The sequence below is a fragment of the Chelonoidis abingdonii genome, chromosome 2 (assembly GCF_003597395.2).
Source record: "Chelonoidis abingdonii isolate Lonesome George chromosome 2, CheloAbing_2.0, whole genome shotgun sequence".
Classification (NCBI taxonomy): domain Eukaryota; kingdom Metazoa; phylum Chordata; order Testudines; family Testudinidae; genus Chelonoidis; species Chelonoidis abingdonii.
In genome coordinates, this window is record NC_133770.1 from 226,142,733 (window position 1) to 226,162,111 (window position 19,379).

General features: G+C 41.6%; 1 protein-coding gene across 1 annotated transcript in view; it reads left to right on the forward strand.

The window, feature by feature from the left end:
* LOC116821785 (chloride channel protein C-like) overlaps positions 1-19,379 on the forward strand; it is a 112,096-nt gene that overhangs the window by 17,170 nt on the left and 75,547 nt on the right. The window contains exons 7-11 of the mRNA XM_032775196.2: positions 2,799-2,993; positions 7,158-7,255; positions 11,143-11,246; positions 11,773-11,944; positions 18,185-18,356. Coding sequence (XP_032631087.2) covers positions 2,799-2,993; positions 7,158-7,255; positions 11,143-11,246; positions 11,773-11,944; positions 18,185-18,356 — 741 coding nt within the window. The remainder of the gene's footprint in view (positions 1-2,798; positions 2,994-7,157; positions 7,256-11,142; positions 11,247-11,772; positions 11,945-18,184; positions 18,357-19,379) is intronic.

Sequence of the window (19,379 nt, forward strand, 5' to 3'; positions counted from 1 at the left end):
TTCCTTTGTCTTTTTTTTTTTTTTTTTTTTTTTTTAAAACCTCATGTTTCGAAGTTGTTCCTCATGAAATCACAATAGCCACTCTGTCTTTTGAATTCCCCTTTTATAGAGGTACGGAAGTCTCCTGCTTTCTAGTTAGAGCATCTTTTAGAATTTCCCAGTCTTCTTTCACACTGACACATTTTAATACCTCTGCCTTGTGCATGTCTTTTCACAGATGTCAATACCACTCTGTTTTTTAATTCCTTGACATTTTCTGTCCTGAATTGTAACATATTTGTACTGTTGTGTTCTGTGAATTCAATACCCCACTCAAACTAGTTATCATGACCTGCAGTGGAAAATGTCTCATTCTGCTGTTCAGTACAGGAAAAGTATATAAATATACATAGCAGTTGTGAAAACAAACTGGAGGTTGACCCAACACAAAAGGAGAACACCCCTCTGTAACAAAAACACACAAGAGGGTAAAATATGAGAATGACTCCTGTTTTTAGTATTTGTAGCCCTTTACAAGCTCATATTAGGACATCTTCAGAAAAAGGCAGTGGATGCTGGCCCTCTCCATCTTCTTTTAGTGTCAGAGGAAAAACTGGATAGAATTACCAGCACATGACTTCTGCCGGTGTTCTATGGGTTTTGGCTGTCCAGATGGTACAGATAATCAGAAATATTTTCACTTCAGTTAGTTTGGGGCTCAGGGGAAATTTCACTTCTTTCATTTGTAGCATTAACCAACACAGTTTATAGTGAATAAACTCTGAATTGAAAGCTTGTGGGTTATGTTTCTCAAGAAAAATATTTATTTTCCTCAGTTTCACTCTACCCAGGATAATGTTACAAGAGGAATTTATTGCATGGCAGCACCATGTGATTCTGCAGAGCTCAAGACTTTTAGGAAGCACTGGGTTTTTTACAAGTGTGAAGCTCATTGGGGCAGGCGATGGATCTCTCTTGTGGGTTGGTCTCAAGTTGCAGCTCGAACTGTCACAGAAACTAAGATCCACCAATACACTTTGCCACTTTTTGTTCCGAATGCAAGACCTATGTGCTTGACCTTGCCTTTGCTAATACAAACACACAGTATACATATAATATATTAAAACAATAATCTTCATTCAATTTCTCCCAGGGAAAAGGAGGCAGAAAGAGAGAATCCACATGACTGATGTTAGTCACATAACTTAATGCAGTCTTGGAAGGCACTCGGGTACTATAGGGCTGAGGATGGTGTGAGAAACTGAACAGAATAGAATTCTTGATATTTCAGATTTAGCAACTGCCCTCTATATTTAATTTTTTTATACTACCTATTTAAACAGTTAGGTCTGTGTAGACACGTCATTGTTATAAAGAGGATGATTTTGTTGTAGCAATTGCTGAAAATAAGGCCAGGGTTGTACACCATGGACAGATAGCATTGTTAAAGCCCTCACAGTACTCTGTGTATGTGCAAATGTTTGGAGATGGTTTTTGCCCCCTCCAGGGTCTTTCCAAGTGCACCCCATTAGGGGTCAGGCCTCTTGCCTTCATTTTTTCTGAGTTGGAATCCCATAATTCCCGCCACTCTTAGACCTTGTCCCAGGGCTACAGCATCCTGTGTACCAACAGTGAGTACTTAGCAGTCCCAGCTGAGTTTAGCCCCTGTATGTCTTTCCTCATAGGTGATTTGCCCAGTGGTTAATACAGTGACCAGGCATCTTTCTTAAAACTAAGTATTGTTTAATCTTAACAGTAGGAACAAAGCATAAGACAAAAAGGGTTTTAAAACAGTTAAGTCTATTCACATCTATGTCACTTGAGGCTTGCCATCCCCAGGAAGATAAGGAAGACCTGATTACTTCAAACCTCCTTTGCAGCCCCTGACAAATGCCCCTGCTCCCTCTTCTAGTGAGTCACCTTTTAACTGTTGTGTGTCCTTCTGATCTGTCTATTCCCAGCCGTGGGAAAACAGCAGTGTAACCTTGGGCTGGAGCAAAGGAAGTAGCATTTACTTAGCTTAATAGCCCAGTATTGATTCTTAATGACCCCTGCCATGTTTACTAGGTGGTTACTGGTCTAGATCACATTGTGTTGCCTTCCTGCTGGTTTCCTAACAGTCCTGCTATAAACCAACATATGCATACAGTAAACATTTCCAGTATAAGTATAAAATAACTGTCCAAATAACTAGGTCATACACAGTATTAATAAACGGTTACAGGTTAGCCCTACCTCCTTCAGTTTTACTTGCAGTTTATTCAGTGATTTTGAAACAGGTAGTTGCAGATTGAAACTTAATAAATGATTACGAATGATGAGGTGGTTTAAGGTACAAATCCTGGCCCTGCTGAAGTCAAGGTAAGTTTCTGCATTACACTCTGAAGTTCTGAGCTCTCTCAGTAATAAGAGATGTATCACAAAGATTTCTGCCTGATCGACTGCTTCTGCTCAGGGAAAGAGGGGCCCAAGAAGGAGCTGCAGTACTGAGCCTTCAGCCTGATTTGGTCCTTTCCAATCTTTTTAAAAATCAAAACAACTGCTTGGTAGAGCTATGTGCTGCCTGGGCTTGTACTTTCTGATCCTGATCCTGATCCTGTAAGGTTCTGAGGAGACGGCTCTTGGCTCCTCATGGGAACATCCCTAAATTTGAGAACTGCACTCCTTAAGCTGCTAGCATAGATCTGTTTCTTATAAAGTAAATTTTGCTTATTTGTTGCATTGTTATATCATGTTTCACTTAGCAGAGTAGCTGCTGTATTTCAAATCACTGGCAGAATTCTCAGAACGTACTGTCTTTCTTTTCTCCTTCAATTCAGGTTAAAAACTTGCTGGATATGAGTGTCTTGGCCTTCGTTCCAACCATTTTCCTTGGAATACTTGGAGGACTTCTCGGCGCTCTCTTTGTTTCCCTAAATATAAAGATTAATAAATTACGTGAGCGTTTCTTTAGCTCAATTAAAAAAACATCCCTCAGAAAAACAAGCAAGCTCTTGGAATCTGTGCTGGTTCTTGTAAGTAAATGTGTATTTCTCAATTAAAGATTGAAGTCATGTTTAAAATAGTTCAGGTAACAGTGAAGGCCAGTCACAGGGTGGCTAGATGAAACAGCAGATGACAGGGAAAAGTGACTTTCTGGTACACGATTCAGCACAATTGATGTGCAATAGGCAGAAGGGACCCAAAATGTTGTACTGGGATTTTCAACCTGTGTGTATATGGGTAGGACTGTACAGTGTTTATTTATTGTTATTATTCATCATTTATTATTTTTACAGCACTTACCACGTTACTTTCCATGCTGCCCCAAACCATTCCTTTGTTCTTATGATACTACATTTATTTAGCAGAACTGTTTTGCTGGGTTGATGGCTGTCACATTTATTTTTGGTGATTGGATGGTTGCCACCAGTAGGTTCCAAACATTTCCTTTCTCCTCATTCTTCCTCAGCAATACAGACCACCTTGGCATTTGGGAGAGGCATGGTTGCTTGCATCCTCTCTCCATCCTCTCTTCCCTCATCAAGGGGTGACACGTTCTCTTCCTTGGCCTTTGATATCTTCAGGTGGCAGTCTGGAAGGCCTGTTTCCCCTCTAATCCACTTGTCATTTTGTGGGGTCAGTCTATTTCCCTGCTTTGGTGCAAAAGAATCATTAGATCCCTCTGCTACATCTGCACCTTTACAATGTAAAAGGCGATTGAGAGTGTATGCCTCTTAGGATTGTGACATATCATAGAATATCAGGGTTGGAAGGGACCTTAGAAGGTCATTTAGTCCAACCCCGTGCTTAAAGCAGGACCAATCCCCAGACAGATTTTTGCCTCAGATCCGTAAATGGCCCCCTCAAGGATTGAACTCACCACCCTGGGTTTAGCAAGCCAGTGCTCAAACCACTGAGCTATCTTTCTTGTAAATCTGCTTTTGATCTCACCTCATAGCAAGTAACCCAGCATAAACACACAGAGGCATGCCCAGTATTTCTAAAAATAATACAGATAGTCCTCAGTTTGTCCATGGGAGTTGAGTGTGTTCAGCATCTTGCTGAAGTTATCAAAATAGCCCAAATATTTTAGCTACTAATATAGCTTTGCTTAAAGCTTCATATTTTCCATGGTTTAAATATTTCATTCCCCCCCCCCCTTTACTTTTTAAAATAAACATTTTATCTAAGTTCCTCACCAAAGTTAATCAAAGAAACAAAGTGAACTCCTATTCAGATTCTTTCCTTTTTATTGGCTTTAGAAGGTCCTTCTCAGTTTACAAGCCTTGTCTTATCATGTCTTGATCATAGCAAGGCAGGGCAATAGTGATTTGATCTGAAAGGAACCATATAATGCATTTATTAAAATGATGTAGAGTCAGGCAACTAAAAGAATCTGTCACTGTGACTTTAATTAACCAATAAACAAGTCAGCATTTAAACTTGGAAAGAAATCACAGTGGTATCTCCCACTCTCACAAGATAATCCTGAGCACCTTCCTTTTAACTGGAACTGAATTCCTAATCTCCAGCCCTTAGAATAGGGGTGGTTGTCTTTATAAAGTGCCCTCCTGGCCTATGGCCATATTTGCTTCTCCATAATTCATCACCTTTCCCTGCAAAAAAGAGATCACAATGTGGATAGTGTTTGCCAAGAATCTAAGGAACATATCTTTCCTTTTCTTTATATTTTTATCATGATGTCTAATTGTTAAGTTCCAAGAGCTCAGAGTTTCCCTAGGTTGGGTAAACCGTTTCATGGCACATTTTTTAAAATTATCAAAACTTTTAAAAGTTGCTTGACTTAGCAATGAAAACCAGCCACAACTGGAATCCCTTATCCAATCACCTGCTAACACCCACCTACAAATTTTGGGGGCTTTGGATAAAGTTTGAGCTGGATCTGAACCATATCTGATTTTGATTTTTGCAAAAACAAAACCCAGCTTATGTTTTGTAAGACCCCAACTATTCCCAGTTCAGTCTGTCTGTTTTAGCAGGGCTGTGCCCATAAGCTTGTTATGTTTGGGATAGAGAGAAACAAAGACTTGAGATACAATTGTATGACAAGCAGCTATAATTGCAGATACAGTTATATCTTAGCTCCTTGGTTTCCGTAAATGTACTACCTAATGTGTTTTAATAACTATAGAATCATAGGGTTCGAAGGGACTGCAAAGGTCATCTAGTCTAAACCCCTGCCAAGATGCAGGATTTGTTGTGTCTAAACCATCCAAGACAGATGGCTATCGAGCCTCCTTTTGAAAACCTCCAGTGAAGGAGCTTCCACAACCTCCCTAGGCAGTCTGTTCCATTGTCCTCCTGTTCTTACAGTTAGGAAGTTTTAATATAAATCTGCTATGCTGTAGTTTGAACCCATTGCCTCTTGTCCTGCCCTCTGTGGCAAGAGAGAACAACTTTTCTCCATAGTTTTTATGGCAGCCTTTCAAGTATTTGAAAACCCCTATCATGTTCCCCTTCAATCTCTTTTTTTCCAGACTAAACATACCCAGTTCCTTCAGCCTTTGCCCATATAGCTTGCATTCCATTCCTTTGATCATCCTGTCACTTGTCTCTGCATCCTTTCCAGTTTCTTCACATCCTTGCTATACGTTGGTGACCAAAATTGGACACAGTGCTCCAGCTGAGGCCTAACTAGCACCGAGCAGAGCAGTACTATCACCTCCCGTGACTTGCAACCTGTGCCTCTGTTAATGCAAACTAAAATTGCATTTCCTTTTTTTGCAACAGCATTGCACTGCTGACTCATGTTGAGGTTGTGATCCACCACAGCTCCCAGATCTTTCTCACCAATGCTGCTGCCAACCTAGTTATCCACCAGTCTGCATTTGTGCATTTGGTTTTTCTTCCCTAAGTGTACCACCTTACATTCCAGAATGTGTCTGAATGTCTCACTCATGCCTAAAAAAGGACACTTTTTATAATGGCCAAGTGTGTTTCAGTAATTTCCTCCTAGACACCTGCCTAGTTATAGGGCAGATCTATTAAAAAAAAAAAAACTTCTTCCTTTCCTTACACTAAATTTACCTTCATTTGACTAGAACTATAGATGGACCTAAATCATAGTTCAAGGTCCAACCAGTTTTGAAGTTTGAGGCAGTTAGGATCAAGATCTCAGCATTGTGGCTTAGTCCTGTCTGTAGCTGGAATACATTCAGACTGCTGATTTTACTCACTGTGGGTGCTTTTAAATAAGACTAAAACAATCAGGAAAAAAACCCTCATTAGTTTTATTTTTAGTATCCTCTTCCAAATGGTACAATAGAACTAGCAGAAGGAACGTGGATGGTAAGGCCTCTCCTTTATGAAGGATTACAGTGCCTGGTTAAACTTAATCTCTACTTGTCTCTGTACAATATTTTATCTAATTTATTTCAGGCATTTGTAAGGTGCTCATCACTACTATAGTGTCTAAGAGCTTTCTATCACTGAGCAGCAGAACAATATTTCTTTTAAACCTTTCAGAAGTCTCTTCTGAGTGGATTGGTTAAGCAATGAGGCTACAAGGCAGAAATAAGTACCTGTGTACTATGCTGATAAGTATTACTGTAGTAAAATAGAAATAGCCAGACATTACAGGGTTTTAGGGGGGTGGGCTTGGGGCTTTTTTAGAGCACAGATAATTTTAAGGTGCCCCAAAGTGTGGTAGATTCTTCCCAAAAGGTACATGGAACACAGTTTACACAGTTTCAGTTTTCAGTCGAAGATCTCTATCCTGCAAGGAGCTCTGTTAGGGAGTGTAACCCACCTGTGTGTGTTTTTTACAGGTCCCACTCCATTCGAATTCACAGAGAATAGGAGTTGATATAGCCCACAGCTACAAAACCTTGATTCTTTAACTCAAGATGTTGCAGCTCAGCTCATGGTTCTAGCTCTGGCGATCTCCAGTTCAATCCCTATGTGTTGGCCAAGGTGGTGGCTGTCACAGGTGGACTCCCATTGACTTCACTAGGGTTTGATGTGGACACAATGGTCTGACTGTGTGTGGGATGTTTCAGAATTGAGGTTTAAGTGATTGTAGTCAAACAAGGTTGATCTCTCAAGATATGTTGGGCACATTCCACAGAACAATCTTCTTGTGATAGCAGCTGGTGTTGGTGAATCTAGATCCTTCACGTTTTCTGCGTCTGTGTTTCTACCTCACACATTGACGTTTTTGACTTTTTATACTGCAGGGGTGTACCGTCACTGTTACAGTCTACTTGCCATATTTCTTTTCTTGCACTCCAGTCATGAGTCTGAGAACTTTGCAGCTGAAGAACAGTTCACAAATGTAAGTGGTGAGAATGGCACAAGCATCTTTGTGTGAAATGCTAATTATTACTACAGTATGTTCATTAGTCTCTGACATCCAGGGATAAAAATTCATATAGATGCACGAGAACTGAGTGTTTGAAATGCAGAATTTTATTTATGCATGTGAACTTTTCCAATGTGGCAGTTGGGAATGCAACAACCAATGCATGCTTAACGACAAATTCAAAAATGAATGAGCAGGCCTGGGGGTATGACCATTCATATATTTGAGCCTACAAGTGAATTTTCAACTTAGGTTTTGCTTTAAAGTTTAAAGTCATAATTTTACTTTAAAGTTTATAGATGATAAATATCTATGTTCAAGGAACTCAGAATTAAGGAAAAATTCTTTTGCTCTCAATTTCTAACAAATCCATTTACTAAGGGGCATATTTGATTGTGAACTTATATAATAATTTTCTTTTTCTTTTAAACTTCCCTTGCATTGCTTTGTCCCTAATATTAAGAAGCAATGACAAAAGCCTACCGTTAATTGTGACAAAACACATAACAAAAGCGAACAACTCAGTTTTTCAGAAACAAGAAACCATATAAATTAAAGTAGAACAAAGTAACAGTTACCTAACAGCCCTGACTATGCAAGAAATGCTTGGGGTGGAACCTGGTGCAAGGCAGAGGGCCCATGCATTAAGCCATGCAGAAGACTTACTTTAAGATCTTACCTGGTGTTTGTAGGGGCGGAGGGCCCTCCACTGATCCTCTGGAATGGGGTGCATTTTACTTATCAGTGTCTGATCCATTAAGTGAGAAAAAGGAATTGGATTAATGGTAGTATTGTGGTAGCAGCCAGAATACCTAATCAGAATGGGTCCCTATTGTACCATGTATAGTACAAACGTATAGGAGCACATGGTCCCTGACTCAAGTAACTTATACTTTAAGGGCCTGATTCAAAGCCCATGGAAAGGTCCCACAGACTTCTTTGTAGGTTTTGAATTAGATTGTAGTGGACTGAACCTTCAACTTGTTCCATCTGTACCTCTATGACTCTCACTTGACTTCAACAGGCCTTTGCATGGTAGAAGGGTACACCAGCAAGGAATAAGTTTCAGGTAGGGGTCTAAGATGACAAGTGTCATATGAGAGTGATACAATCCAATGTATGTAAATTTTGTAGAGATGTTATATAGATGAGCTGCCTCAGGTTTGATTTTGATCTTGCAGCCAAGTATATTTCTCTTTCTAGCTAGTATCTGTGAAGAATCTAGGGGATTTGGACAAAGTTTGTTAAATGACAGTTTATCTCTGAATTTTCACCAGTTTACAAGGGTGAATATGGTACAATTATGCTGTAGAAAAGGATGGCGGCACATTATATTATATTGCATTAATTTTATATGAAGATTTATTTGCCACTCATGACAATGGACTCTGAATGCCTTACAAAAGTCAAATAAAAATGCAGACATATATTACTTTGTATACCACTAGTTTCAGAGTATCATTTGGTCTATGTTACATGAATAAATGCTGTGTGCTGTAGTACAGATTTTCTTTTCTTTTGAAAGAACATAACTTGTCACTTTCTTAATGTCAGGATTTGGCAAACTTATCACAGCTCTTTGGATAAGCCTTTTCCTTCTCCTCAACATTTTTTAATATATTTTAAGGGCTAACTGCTTGTAAAATGTCATTTTTTTTCAAAACAAAGCTATTTTTTTCTAAAGTTGTATAGAAAGTGCTTCTGAAATCACAAGAATTTTATGTCTTTTTGCCTGTCTTTGAATCAAAAATTGTCCAGCTGATCCGTGTTAGAAGCTGTCAGTCTTTGTGCCAACTTTTAGTCTGGGGCAGCTTAAATAGGCCCAGTCATAAAGACTCCATCCCAATGAAACTGGATAGACCTAAAGAGAAGTAAATGGTAGGTTGTCATGAACTCTACCAGGCTCACATAGTCTCACCGGGCTTCCGGCTGTAATAAACCACAAGAATGAAAGTGGACTAAAGCCATGTTCATGATTTTCTTAGAAACAAAGAAGCAGACAGTATATTACTGAGATCCGTTGATCCTTGCAATTGTAGGAAGTTAGTACTGATCATCTGGGATATACCTATTCCAATGTAATATGACCCCTCACTGAGTGCTCCAGAGAAAGGTTTATAAACTTCAATGTCTCCACAAAAATAGCAAAACTTCTTTCCCCAACACCTTTGTTTCATAGAACACATCCTATCATAACACAAATAACTGATTCCTCAGTTCACTGGCAGTTTGAAAATAACCACAAAGTAACCAACCCTGAAAAACCAAAACAACAACAACAACAAAATTGCAGTTGGGTCAAATTGAAATGGAAAATTCTGAAAAATGTTGTTGAGTTGAAAAAGTCAACAAAAATTAGTTTCAGTCAAACAAAATATTTCATTTCCAGGACTAAATTTTTTAAAAGAAGGGCTAAATTCATAAAATGGCCAGGAGGACCACGCTTACCCAGGATGTGGAAACTCGGGTTCAGTTCCCCCCTCACCCTGATGTGGAGAAGGGATTTGAACTGGGGTCTCTATAGTGCAGATGAGTGTACTAATCACTGGGCTATGGTACAGTCTGGGGCACAGTGTGCTCAATCTCTGCTCTTGAAGCTGTTCCACTGTGTATAAATAATTAAAAAAGCCGTTGGAGCAGGGACTTGAATTTGGGTCTTCCACATCTTAGGTTAGTGCCATAATGATTCTCTCTCTTTGGCCCAATTACTATTCAAATATTTTATACAACATGGATCAGCTCCCAGATTGAGAGAGACCCACCTCAGACTATCCTATTGCCCAGGGGTTAGGGCGTTCTTGCAATATGGGAGTGATTGAAGAAAAGACACGAGATGTTGCTGATGAGTATATGAATCAATTATACAATTTCTGACCCAAGATAGCGACAAGAAGGTTGTTTTTCTTGGGCAATTGTGTGTGTCACTTTTTAAAAAATTGGCAATTCATCTCTTTTGTGAGTGAGACTGATGTAAGAAGGCAAATCAAAAATAGGGTTGAATCCTGTGTTCCTTTGGTTGCCAGTTTGGGCTCTGTAAGAAATTTTCTTGCTCTGGATGTTGGCTAGAATCTTGATGTTTTCACTTTCTTCTGGAGTTCTGAGCAGGGATCACGTGGGCCAGTCACCACCAATTTCCTATGTTGGTGGAACAAATGGGGGTTCATATTGTTTGTGGTAAAAGCAAAGATATGGTGGGTACTTTCCAAATGCAGAGAAAGACACAATCCCTGCCCAAACACACACACACAGTCTAAAAGGACAAAGAGACAGGCAAGAAGGATGGCGAAAGTAATGCTATGTACAAAGAAGGCAATCAGAATGCTGACAGGCCCATCTCATTGGTTATAAGTTTGTATGAAATGAAATACCTGGTACTGACAGGTGCACATGGCTCTTCTCTCTTTCTTGCAAAAAACAATCCAAACAGCAAACTCCACTCTGGTCTTGGGGCCCCTGTGATTTGGACTTACACAGAGAGAAATATTTATTAGGAACAATTTGGTGTGCTAATGATATTTTACAGCATTACAATAATACTCACCTGGTAATGAGGTCATAACCAGATTGGGCACTGAATTTTTAAAATAGAATTTTTTTTCTCCAGCATTGTAGAGTGAAGCCTGTGACTCCTTAATTTTGGAAACGTTAGCTTTTTCAGTGGCAGGAGAATATCTAGGGGACATGACTACTAATAAACTAGGGCCAAGTTTAAGGGAGTTGGATTGGGCTACTAGAGAAGATACAGAAGGGTATTCTTTCTGTGGGATTTCTATCAGAAGTGTCCAATAAATATATTCTGTACAGATGCTCTGCATTACACTCATCCATTTAATATCATCCTTTTCCCTTTAATTTTTAAGCATAAACCCATATGAGAGAGAAATTTCAGAATATAGTTGTCCATCAGGCACAGCATGGATAGGACAAGATGGAGTCAAATATTCCAATCAAACCTTTAATGAAGGTAAGGAGAAGTCTGCTGAATGGTAGCTAAGAATAAATTGTGTTTGTGTAATTTGAACTTGGTCTCCAAATATCTTTAGCTGCAATGTAGGTTTTCTTTAAAGTGGATTTTATTTTCCTTCTCCAAAAGCATGCCATAAGAACTGAGTCCCCCTTTTAAAATGTGTGAGTTGGGAAGCTTGTGAATTATAGCATTTCTGAGGTTTATAGGGGAAGGAAAGAGAGTCTATCAGAGAGACTAATAAAGGGAGAAGCCAAGAAGTTCCTTTTTTTTGGCTAAATGGCTACTGTTTCTCTCCATTTAGGTCATCTAAAAGAATAATATCACAGACTGCAGACTATAAACACAAATGGTTCTCATTTTCCTGAAGTCTTGTATACCTCAACTAGCACTGTAGGCTCAACCTATTGACCATGAACTTTATTTAATCATAATCAAGGTTGAAGTTACAAGAACTGTTAGTGGGTATTTTTAAAGGATTTATTTAACTTTCTGTACTCCTTTTTTTCTTTTCTCTCTCTTGAAGCAACTGCACTCTTAGCTGAGAATGGTAAGCGAGGAATCATGTACTTGTTCAAACGTGGGACTCATGAAGAATTTGGATATACCTCCCTCATTACAGCTCTGGCATTTTATTTCCTTCTCTCTTGCTGGACTGCGGGTTCTGCTGTTGCTAGTGGCCTGGTTATACCCATGCTGTAAGTATGGCATATCTAAATTAATAGCTTATATATAGGAAAGGCCTATGTTGGTGAGGCAGTTGTATGTGTTGGAAAATGAAGGCTTCCAATAGGAATGCTGTCATTGCTTTGACTGGGTCACCTCGCTGGAACAGGGTCACTCAGCAGGAGTTTAGTTGAGTAGGGGGTAAAATTGCAGAAGGGAAATGAAGGAGAAAACATCCCCATATAGCTATGGATGGGGCATAACCAAAACCCTAAACTTGGAAACCCCTTACATTTGGAGCAAGCATTCAAACTGGTTTCATTCCTATAACAGTAGTTTGGATTCAGACTTTGCATTTGGACCCTGTGTCCATAATGGACTGAATTTAAACCCTCAGCCTGAATATGTCTAAATGTTGGGGAAGTTTGCATCTAGGTCTTGCCTTTGTGGTTCAGACCAATGTCTTCAGTTAGTAGGTTGCCGCATATTAGTGCGGAATCGTTACAGTAATGGTGGGAGGATGTAGTATGAATACTGATGTAGTCAACCTATAAAGGATGAATTGCTGATGACTGGAGAATGGGTAACCAAGGTAATATCACTTAGGCATTGAAGGAATCCCTACGTTTGAGAGAATTTTGTAATATGAAATCTTCTGGCTTTTCTTTGGCTAACACTTTTTTTCCTGAGAGTTGATATCTAAATCCATTTTTCACTAGAAAGGAGTTGCTAAAAGCCTGGCATGTCTTTGCTTAAGTAGATATCGGGTAGTCTATATGTCTAACAGCCAATTCCTGTGTCTATGAACTGGTAACCTGACATCTACAGCCCAATATACCTGGACGCCAGACATCAATAAAATATCAGTTACACAAGTAAATGGAAAAAAAATTGAGTAATAGTGAGATATGATACTCTCCAAATCCTTCTAACTTCAGGTAATACAATGCCTCCTCTGACAGGGGAATAGTTGTACAAACCTAAGACTTTATTCAATGCTTGAATTCTTTGTAAATTAAATTTCTCTTACAAGAAATAAAAAACTATGACTAAACCCAACAATTTCACCTTTATGGCAAGGCTGTCCATACTGAAAATTCTTGTGCTGCAGTGTAGCCTTTTGTTGAGTGCAGGGGACTGGGACTCCTGGGTACTAGTCCTGGCTTCATTAGTGATTCACTGTATGACTTAGGGCAAGTAACCTTTCTTCACTTTAGTTTATCCATGTGTAAAATGGACATAATAATACTGTCTGTGCCTAATTTGCATGGTTGTTGTGAGGTATATCTAATGCTTTAAAAACCATTTGGAGATTCTAGGCTGGAGCTATAGAAGTGCAGATTGATGTTATTTGGATTGGCTTGATTGATATACCCCAAATCCCTGCCATCTGAAGGTTATCTTCATTTAAAGTGCTGCAATGGCACAGCTACACAGCTGGAGTGTTTTGGTGAGGACACTACCTATGTCAATGGGAGGAATTCTCCCATCTATGTAGGTACTCCACCTCCCCAAGAGGTGGTAGCTAGGTCAATAGGAGAATTTTCCCATCGGCCTAGTGCTGTCTGTCCTGGGGATTAGGGTGTGGATTTTTCACACCCCCGAGTGATGTAGTTATACTGACGTGATGTAGTTATAGTATCGACCAGGCCTTAGTGTATGCCTCTAAACCTCATTGTCACTGAATGTTGGAGAGCATTAAATATTGCATCATACTATACCCCCTCTTTTTGAAAAGCAGTTGATATATTAGCCTCTTCATACAAAGTGAGGGAAACGTGGTAGGTAATTCAATGCTGTACTAGAGGCTATAGAGATAGGCACTAAATCAGTGGCATAAGAAGGCCCCAGAGGACCCTGGTGCAAGAATAGATTGGGACCCCATTCCCAATTCCAAAATCCACTCCCCTTGATCTCCCACATAGCCTCAATCCATCCTCTAATCCCTGCCTCGATCTTCTGCCTCCCCACCTTAGTCCAGCCCTTCCAACCCCCAGCTGCTGCCTAGATACTCCCAGCTCCTGCCTAATTCCCCATAGCCTCAACCTAGCTCTTTCATCCTCCAGCTCCTGCCTAGCTTCCATCCACTCCCCTTTAAATCCACAGTTTTCTCCATGGGCCTCCCTTGCTCCCTTCTAGGTCTGATCCTGTTCCCCCCACCCCAGCTTTCCCTCAACCCTGCTCCAGCCTCCTTCAATCCAGTCCTCAGCTCCCCCAGCCCTGATCCAATTACTCTCCAGGTCCTGTTTAGCTCCCCTTCTGCCCCTGCTTCCTGGAGCTGCCCTTCCCTAGCACCCCAACTTGGTCTCCTCTAGCTCTATTCCAACCCACTGCAACATTCTGTACCTTCGAGGAGTGTCCTGGAACCCCCATATTGCTCATTTTTATATCATTGTGATCTTACCTTACAAGGCATGCCATGTAAGGTATCAGGGGAAAGGTTATCATCTGCTGAAAGTCATTTCTCTATCCATATATGTATATCATTAATGCATGTGAAGTTATGAGAATTGTGCAGTATAGTTGTCACTAAAACATGCTGTAAATTGGGGAATCAGCCAGGTATTGGCTCTCCAGAGGCAACAGGAAGGAAAGTAACCAACACCTGGGTGGGGTATCAATCAACTAGTGCAAGATGGTATATTCCTGGGTACAGTGCTGGGAGCTGGGGGGGTTTGGCTGGTGTGATTCATGAGTGGCTCTGGGAGCATTCATGCAATCTAGCTGGGTGTGGGGCTCCACATGCTGTTGTGCTGAGTGATTACAGCACCTGGAGGGGCTTGCTGCTGGTCACTAGCAAGGCATTGTGAGAGAGAGTCCAGGCTGGAGAGAGTTAAGGGGGCACAGCGATCCTACAGTCCCAGGCTGCACCCTGGGTAGGGGGATCCCATCACAGTGGTGCTGTGAGCAGGATGAAATACATAATTAGTTGTACTGAGCAAGATTTGCATTTCATACACTGGTGTGAACATTTTAAGTGAGGCTTTAAGTGTGGTGGCTAAGGACAGTCAGAAGGAGACTTTGTTATTTTCTGTTTGCTTATTTTGGGAAAGGGAAGTAGGGACAGAAAAACAGGAAAAATGACTGAAAGCAGTGAAACAATTGCAAAGTTGGAGCTTTTCAGACTACAGATTGCAGAAAAGGAGAGGGAGTCCCAGAGACCCTTGCAACTGAAAGAACTGGAGATAAAGGAGAAAAGGGAAGAAAGAGAGAGAGAGAAAGAGAGAGCGGGAAGAAAGAGAGCAAAAACACCAACTGGACCTGCTAGAGAAGCAGAACCAGAACCCACTGACCGATTCCCAACACTCCAAAAATCTGCAGTTGTGTACAAGGAGACAGGTGATATTGAGGAATATCTGTCTACCTTTGAAAGGCTGTGTGCAGTGCATGAGATCCCTGATGCCAAGAGAGTTCCTACCCTGATTGCAAAATTAACTGGTAAAGCTCTGAATATAGTCAGTGAAATGCCTATTGAGGATTCTTTAGACTACTGTAAATTTAAAAACACTGGTTTGCAAAAAACCCTGAAATATATAGAGCTAAATTCAGGAATCGTGAGGGCTATTGGTATGAGTAATGGGGAATATGTGAACAAAATGAAAGATTTTCCCCTCACCCACTTTCCCATCAAAGTTGGTACAAGCTTTGAGGGAATGTTGGATTTTGTTGCTCGAGCATTTCCTAGGCATATATTAGGCTGATGTAAAGTGGTGTCTATGGGACAAAGATGTAAAGTCGGTGGATGAGATGGCATCTCTTGCTGATCCTTTTGAACAGACCCAGGCATCTATTGAAAACATACCGCTGAAAGAGGTGTTTAAATCTGGTGGGAAAGAAAGATCCCATTTTATCCCTAGTAAGAGGGAGGATGGCGGGTGACTCACCAACCGCAAACCATTCCTCTAACCCTTCTCCCAAATCGCCTGTAAAAGCAGAAGAGCCCAAAAGGTGCTATCAGAGTAATTCCATCGATCACCTGAGGAATAAATGCCTTGTGCTAGGAGGAAGCAGCCAACCAATAGCTCATGTTAGTTCTGCTGTCCTCAACACAGAACCCCCCCCAGGCAATTGAAACCTATCATATTGGTTTTGTGAGATTAGCCTCTGCAGAACCAGACATGGAGCATGTTAAGGTTGTCGAAATTAATGGCAGGGAGTACTTCGGGCAGAAGGCTACAGGTGCCCAGATCTCTCTGGTTAAGCAGAGTGTGGTCCCACAGGCCAGCATATTACCTGACCAAATGGCAGAGACTGTGAGGATGGGTGAAAGCAGATTTCTTGTACCACAAGCTAAAATCTATGTGGTCTGGGAAGGTTTGGAAATTATTTTGACTATGCGGGTAAAGGAACACCTCCTAGTCGACCTGCTCCTTGGTAATGATTTTTTTCATGTAGCTCAGGTTAAGGTATTTGCCTGCAACAAGGAAGAGTTTTATGCTGGGACCCCCGAGGGAATGGTAAGGTCTCAGGAACTGCTGAGAGAATGGGAGAGAGTCTCCTTGATTCTTCTGCAGCGGGGGAAGCCACATGCTTCTAAGTGGGAGGGTGGTTGAGACCAACTCCTGCATTGCAGCTGGAAGCAATACCATATCAGGACAAGATGGAGGTGTAATGCCTTCCAGGGAGAGAATTGTCCAGGTTGTTAGCTGCCAGCAAGTTGAGCCAGACCCAGACCCCACTCTAGGGAGCATAGAGAAATGTATCCTGTGGGAAGCCCAGAGAAGGATGATGGGATCTCAGAAACCACTGAAGTGGGTGAGGATCCCTGCAACTCTGTAACACAGGGAAGCAGCATACTTTCAAGTATGGGAGGGACTGAGACTAGCTCCTTTCCTTGCAGAAGGCAACATGCCCTCCGGATTCAGGGCAGGAGAGATGTTGTCAGTGACCAAGAAAACTGTCCCATTTGTTAGCTGGCAGAGTTTTGAAGCTGAACAAGAGACAGAACCCTTCCTAGGGAGCACAGAGAAAGGAAAGTAACCAACACCCGGGCGGGATATCATTCAACCCATCAACAACCATTGTGCAGCAAGGGAGCTACAATGCAGTGACTCACCTGCATGAGGCCACACCAGGGGAATTGGTCAACCTTGCCTGGAAACTCAGCAGTGCCCCCAGACATGCCTGGACTTACGTTTTCCAAGCACATGGAGTGAGGGTATAAAACAAACAGAGTGGACACATACTGGGCCCTTCTCCTGCCACCACCTATGCTGCAAGCAACCAAGACACTGAGAAGAAAACCAGACTCTGTTAAGATTGGTCCAGGTTGAAGGAAAAAACCTGTATATTAAGGGCTGCAATATCCAGTGGGGTGAGAAAAAATGCTTAATTTGAAGTGTGTGGTAAATCTGTTCAGATTTGACACAGGCTGCTGTATAACCACTTTCCATTGTTGAAGGGGAGAATTAATAAATAATAATTAATAAATTTTCACTGCCCGTTTTGAGCAGTGCAAGATGGTATATTCCTGGGGTACAGTGCTGGGAGCTGGGGGGATTTGTCTGGTGTTTTTCTGTGTGATTCATGAGTGGCTCTGGGAGCATTCATGCAATATATCTGGGTGTGGGGCTCCACATGCTGTTGTGCTGAGGGATCACAGCACTGGGAGGGGCTTGCTGCTTGTCACTAACAAAGCATTGTGAGAGACAGCCCAGGGTGGAGAGAGTTAAGGGGGCACAGCAGTTCCACTGTCCCAGGCTGCATCCCCGGGGGATCCTGTCACACCCCCGTCTCCTCCTCCCCCTACCTCTGCTTCAGATGCCTCCATCTCTGCTCCAGTCCCTTTTCCCCACCTCCAGCTCTGAACTAGCCTCCCCCAGCTCTCCCTACCCCCAACCATTGCTTGTTGTCCCCCCAGTTCCCTGCCCCATGCAAAGTGGCCCATGCTTTTACCTTGTGCTCTGTCTCTGGGTGGCTGCCATGTCTTCCCTCTCTAAAGCCCTTCCCCCGCCCCCCCGGACTGAGATTCCCTCATGCCTTCTGCACAGCTCTTTGTTGACTGCCCATGCCTGGGGTCGCCCCGTCTGGAGGATTCCCCCATCCCAGCCTCCTCTCTGCCTTGTGGGGCCAACAGGCCCTACTTTTCCCCAGCTGCCTGGCTGGTTGGGCCCCCATAACTCCAAGGACCCTGGTGCTACTGGAACAGTGCTGTGTTACAAAAGTAAAGCTGACAGAATGAAATGCCAGGTTAGCAGAGAAGAAGAAAAACATCCTGGAAAATAATGTGTCTGGCAAAAGTAGTGTCCTAATTTTCTTCTCCTCACATGCAGGTACACAGGAGCTTTATATGGCAGGATAGTTGGCCTGATTCTTGTGTCCATTTTTGGTGTTCAAACCAATGAACAAGGGGCATGGATTGATCCGGGACTCTTTGCTGCTGTTGGCGCTGCTTCTTTTTTCAGCGGTGTGTCAAGACTAACCATCTCCCTCACAGTTATCATGGTAAAATGTATTAAGTTCTCAGATATTTGGCCAACTTGCAGGCTGGGGTGGCCTAAATCTTCCTCTGTCACAACTAAATGAACTCCACACTCATGCCACACAGACACAAGTTCATAAGTAAGAGTCTTATTGGGTTAGTTGTTTTATTTTTGGTTTTCTTGGGGTGTTTTTGCAAGGATTTTCATTAGCAAAATATGTTTGGAATTGGCACCTAAATTTAGAGAGAAGAGAATCCATTTCTTGTCGCCATAGTAACAGAGGTGTCAATAATGTACCAGCAAGGAAGAAGAATCCAGGACCTATGTTTTTGATTAGTTTTAAAACATGGATTATTATATTTAAATATCTTACACCTTAAGTGAGGGGTGACTTTTGTGGGGAGGGAGGTCTTGCACAATGTGTCTTTGTATGTGTACTCCTGAGATTCCCTCACAACAGGGTGCCCCACTTGTTTTTGTGTACCTCTACTTCTTCCCTTAGTGCACACTGGGACTGTTTACATTAGGGGCAAAGTTAAAGACTAAATGGAAAAGTATTACAATTAGAGAGGTCTTAGCCTAATTCAGTACCTGTGCCTAAGGACTGAGCAATTAGTTGTGCTGAGAATGGGAGGGACAGATGAGACTTGAGTTGGCTGAAATTCACACTAGATAAGATAAGTGATGAGGAAACCACAGGTTCAGATCCTGTCAGGAAAGACTCAACATTTCATCCTCCCAAGGTACATCAATCATGTTCCATGGATATTGGTGAGTGTGTGGGTGTGCGTGTGTTTGCGTAAGGCCAAAAAACATTCAGATGGGACCTTAAACCAATGTCCTGTCTGCCCTAATTGATTTGTCTTAAAAATGTCATGATTTTATGACCTTCTAAACTAGAGTTATAGAAATGGGATGAAAATTAATAGTGGAAAGTGGAAAGTCATGCTTTTAGGGAATAATAACAAGAATTTTTGCTATGGGGGGGATGTCTTGGAATCATTGTGGATAGTTCTCTGAAAACATCCACTGCAGTAAAAAAAAA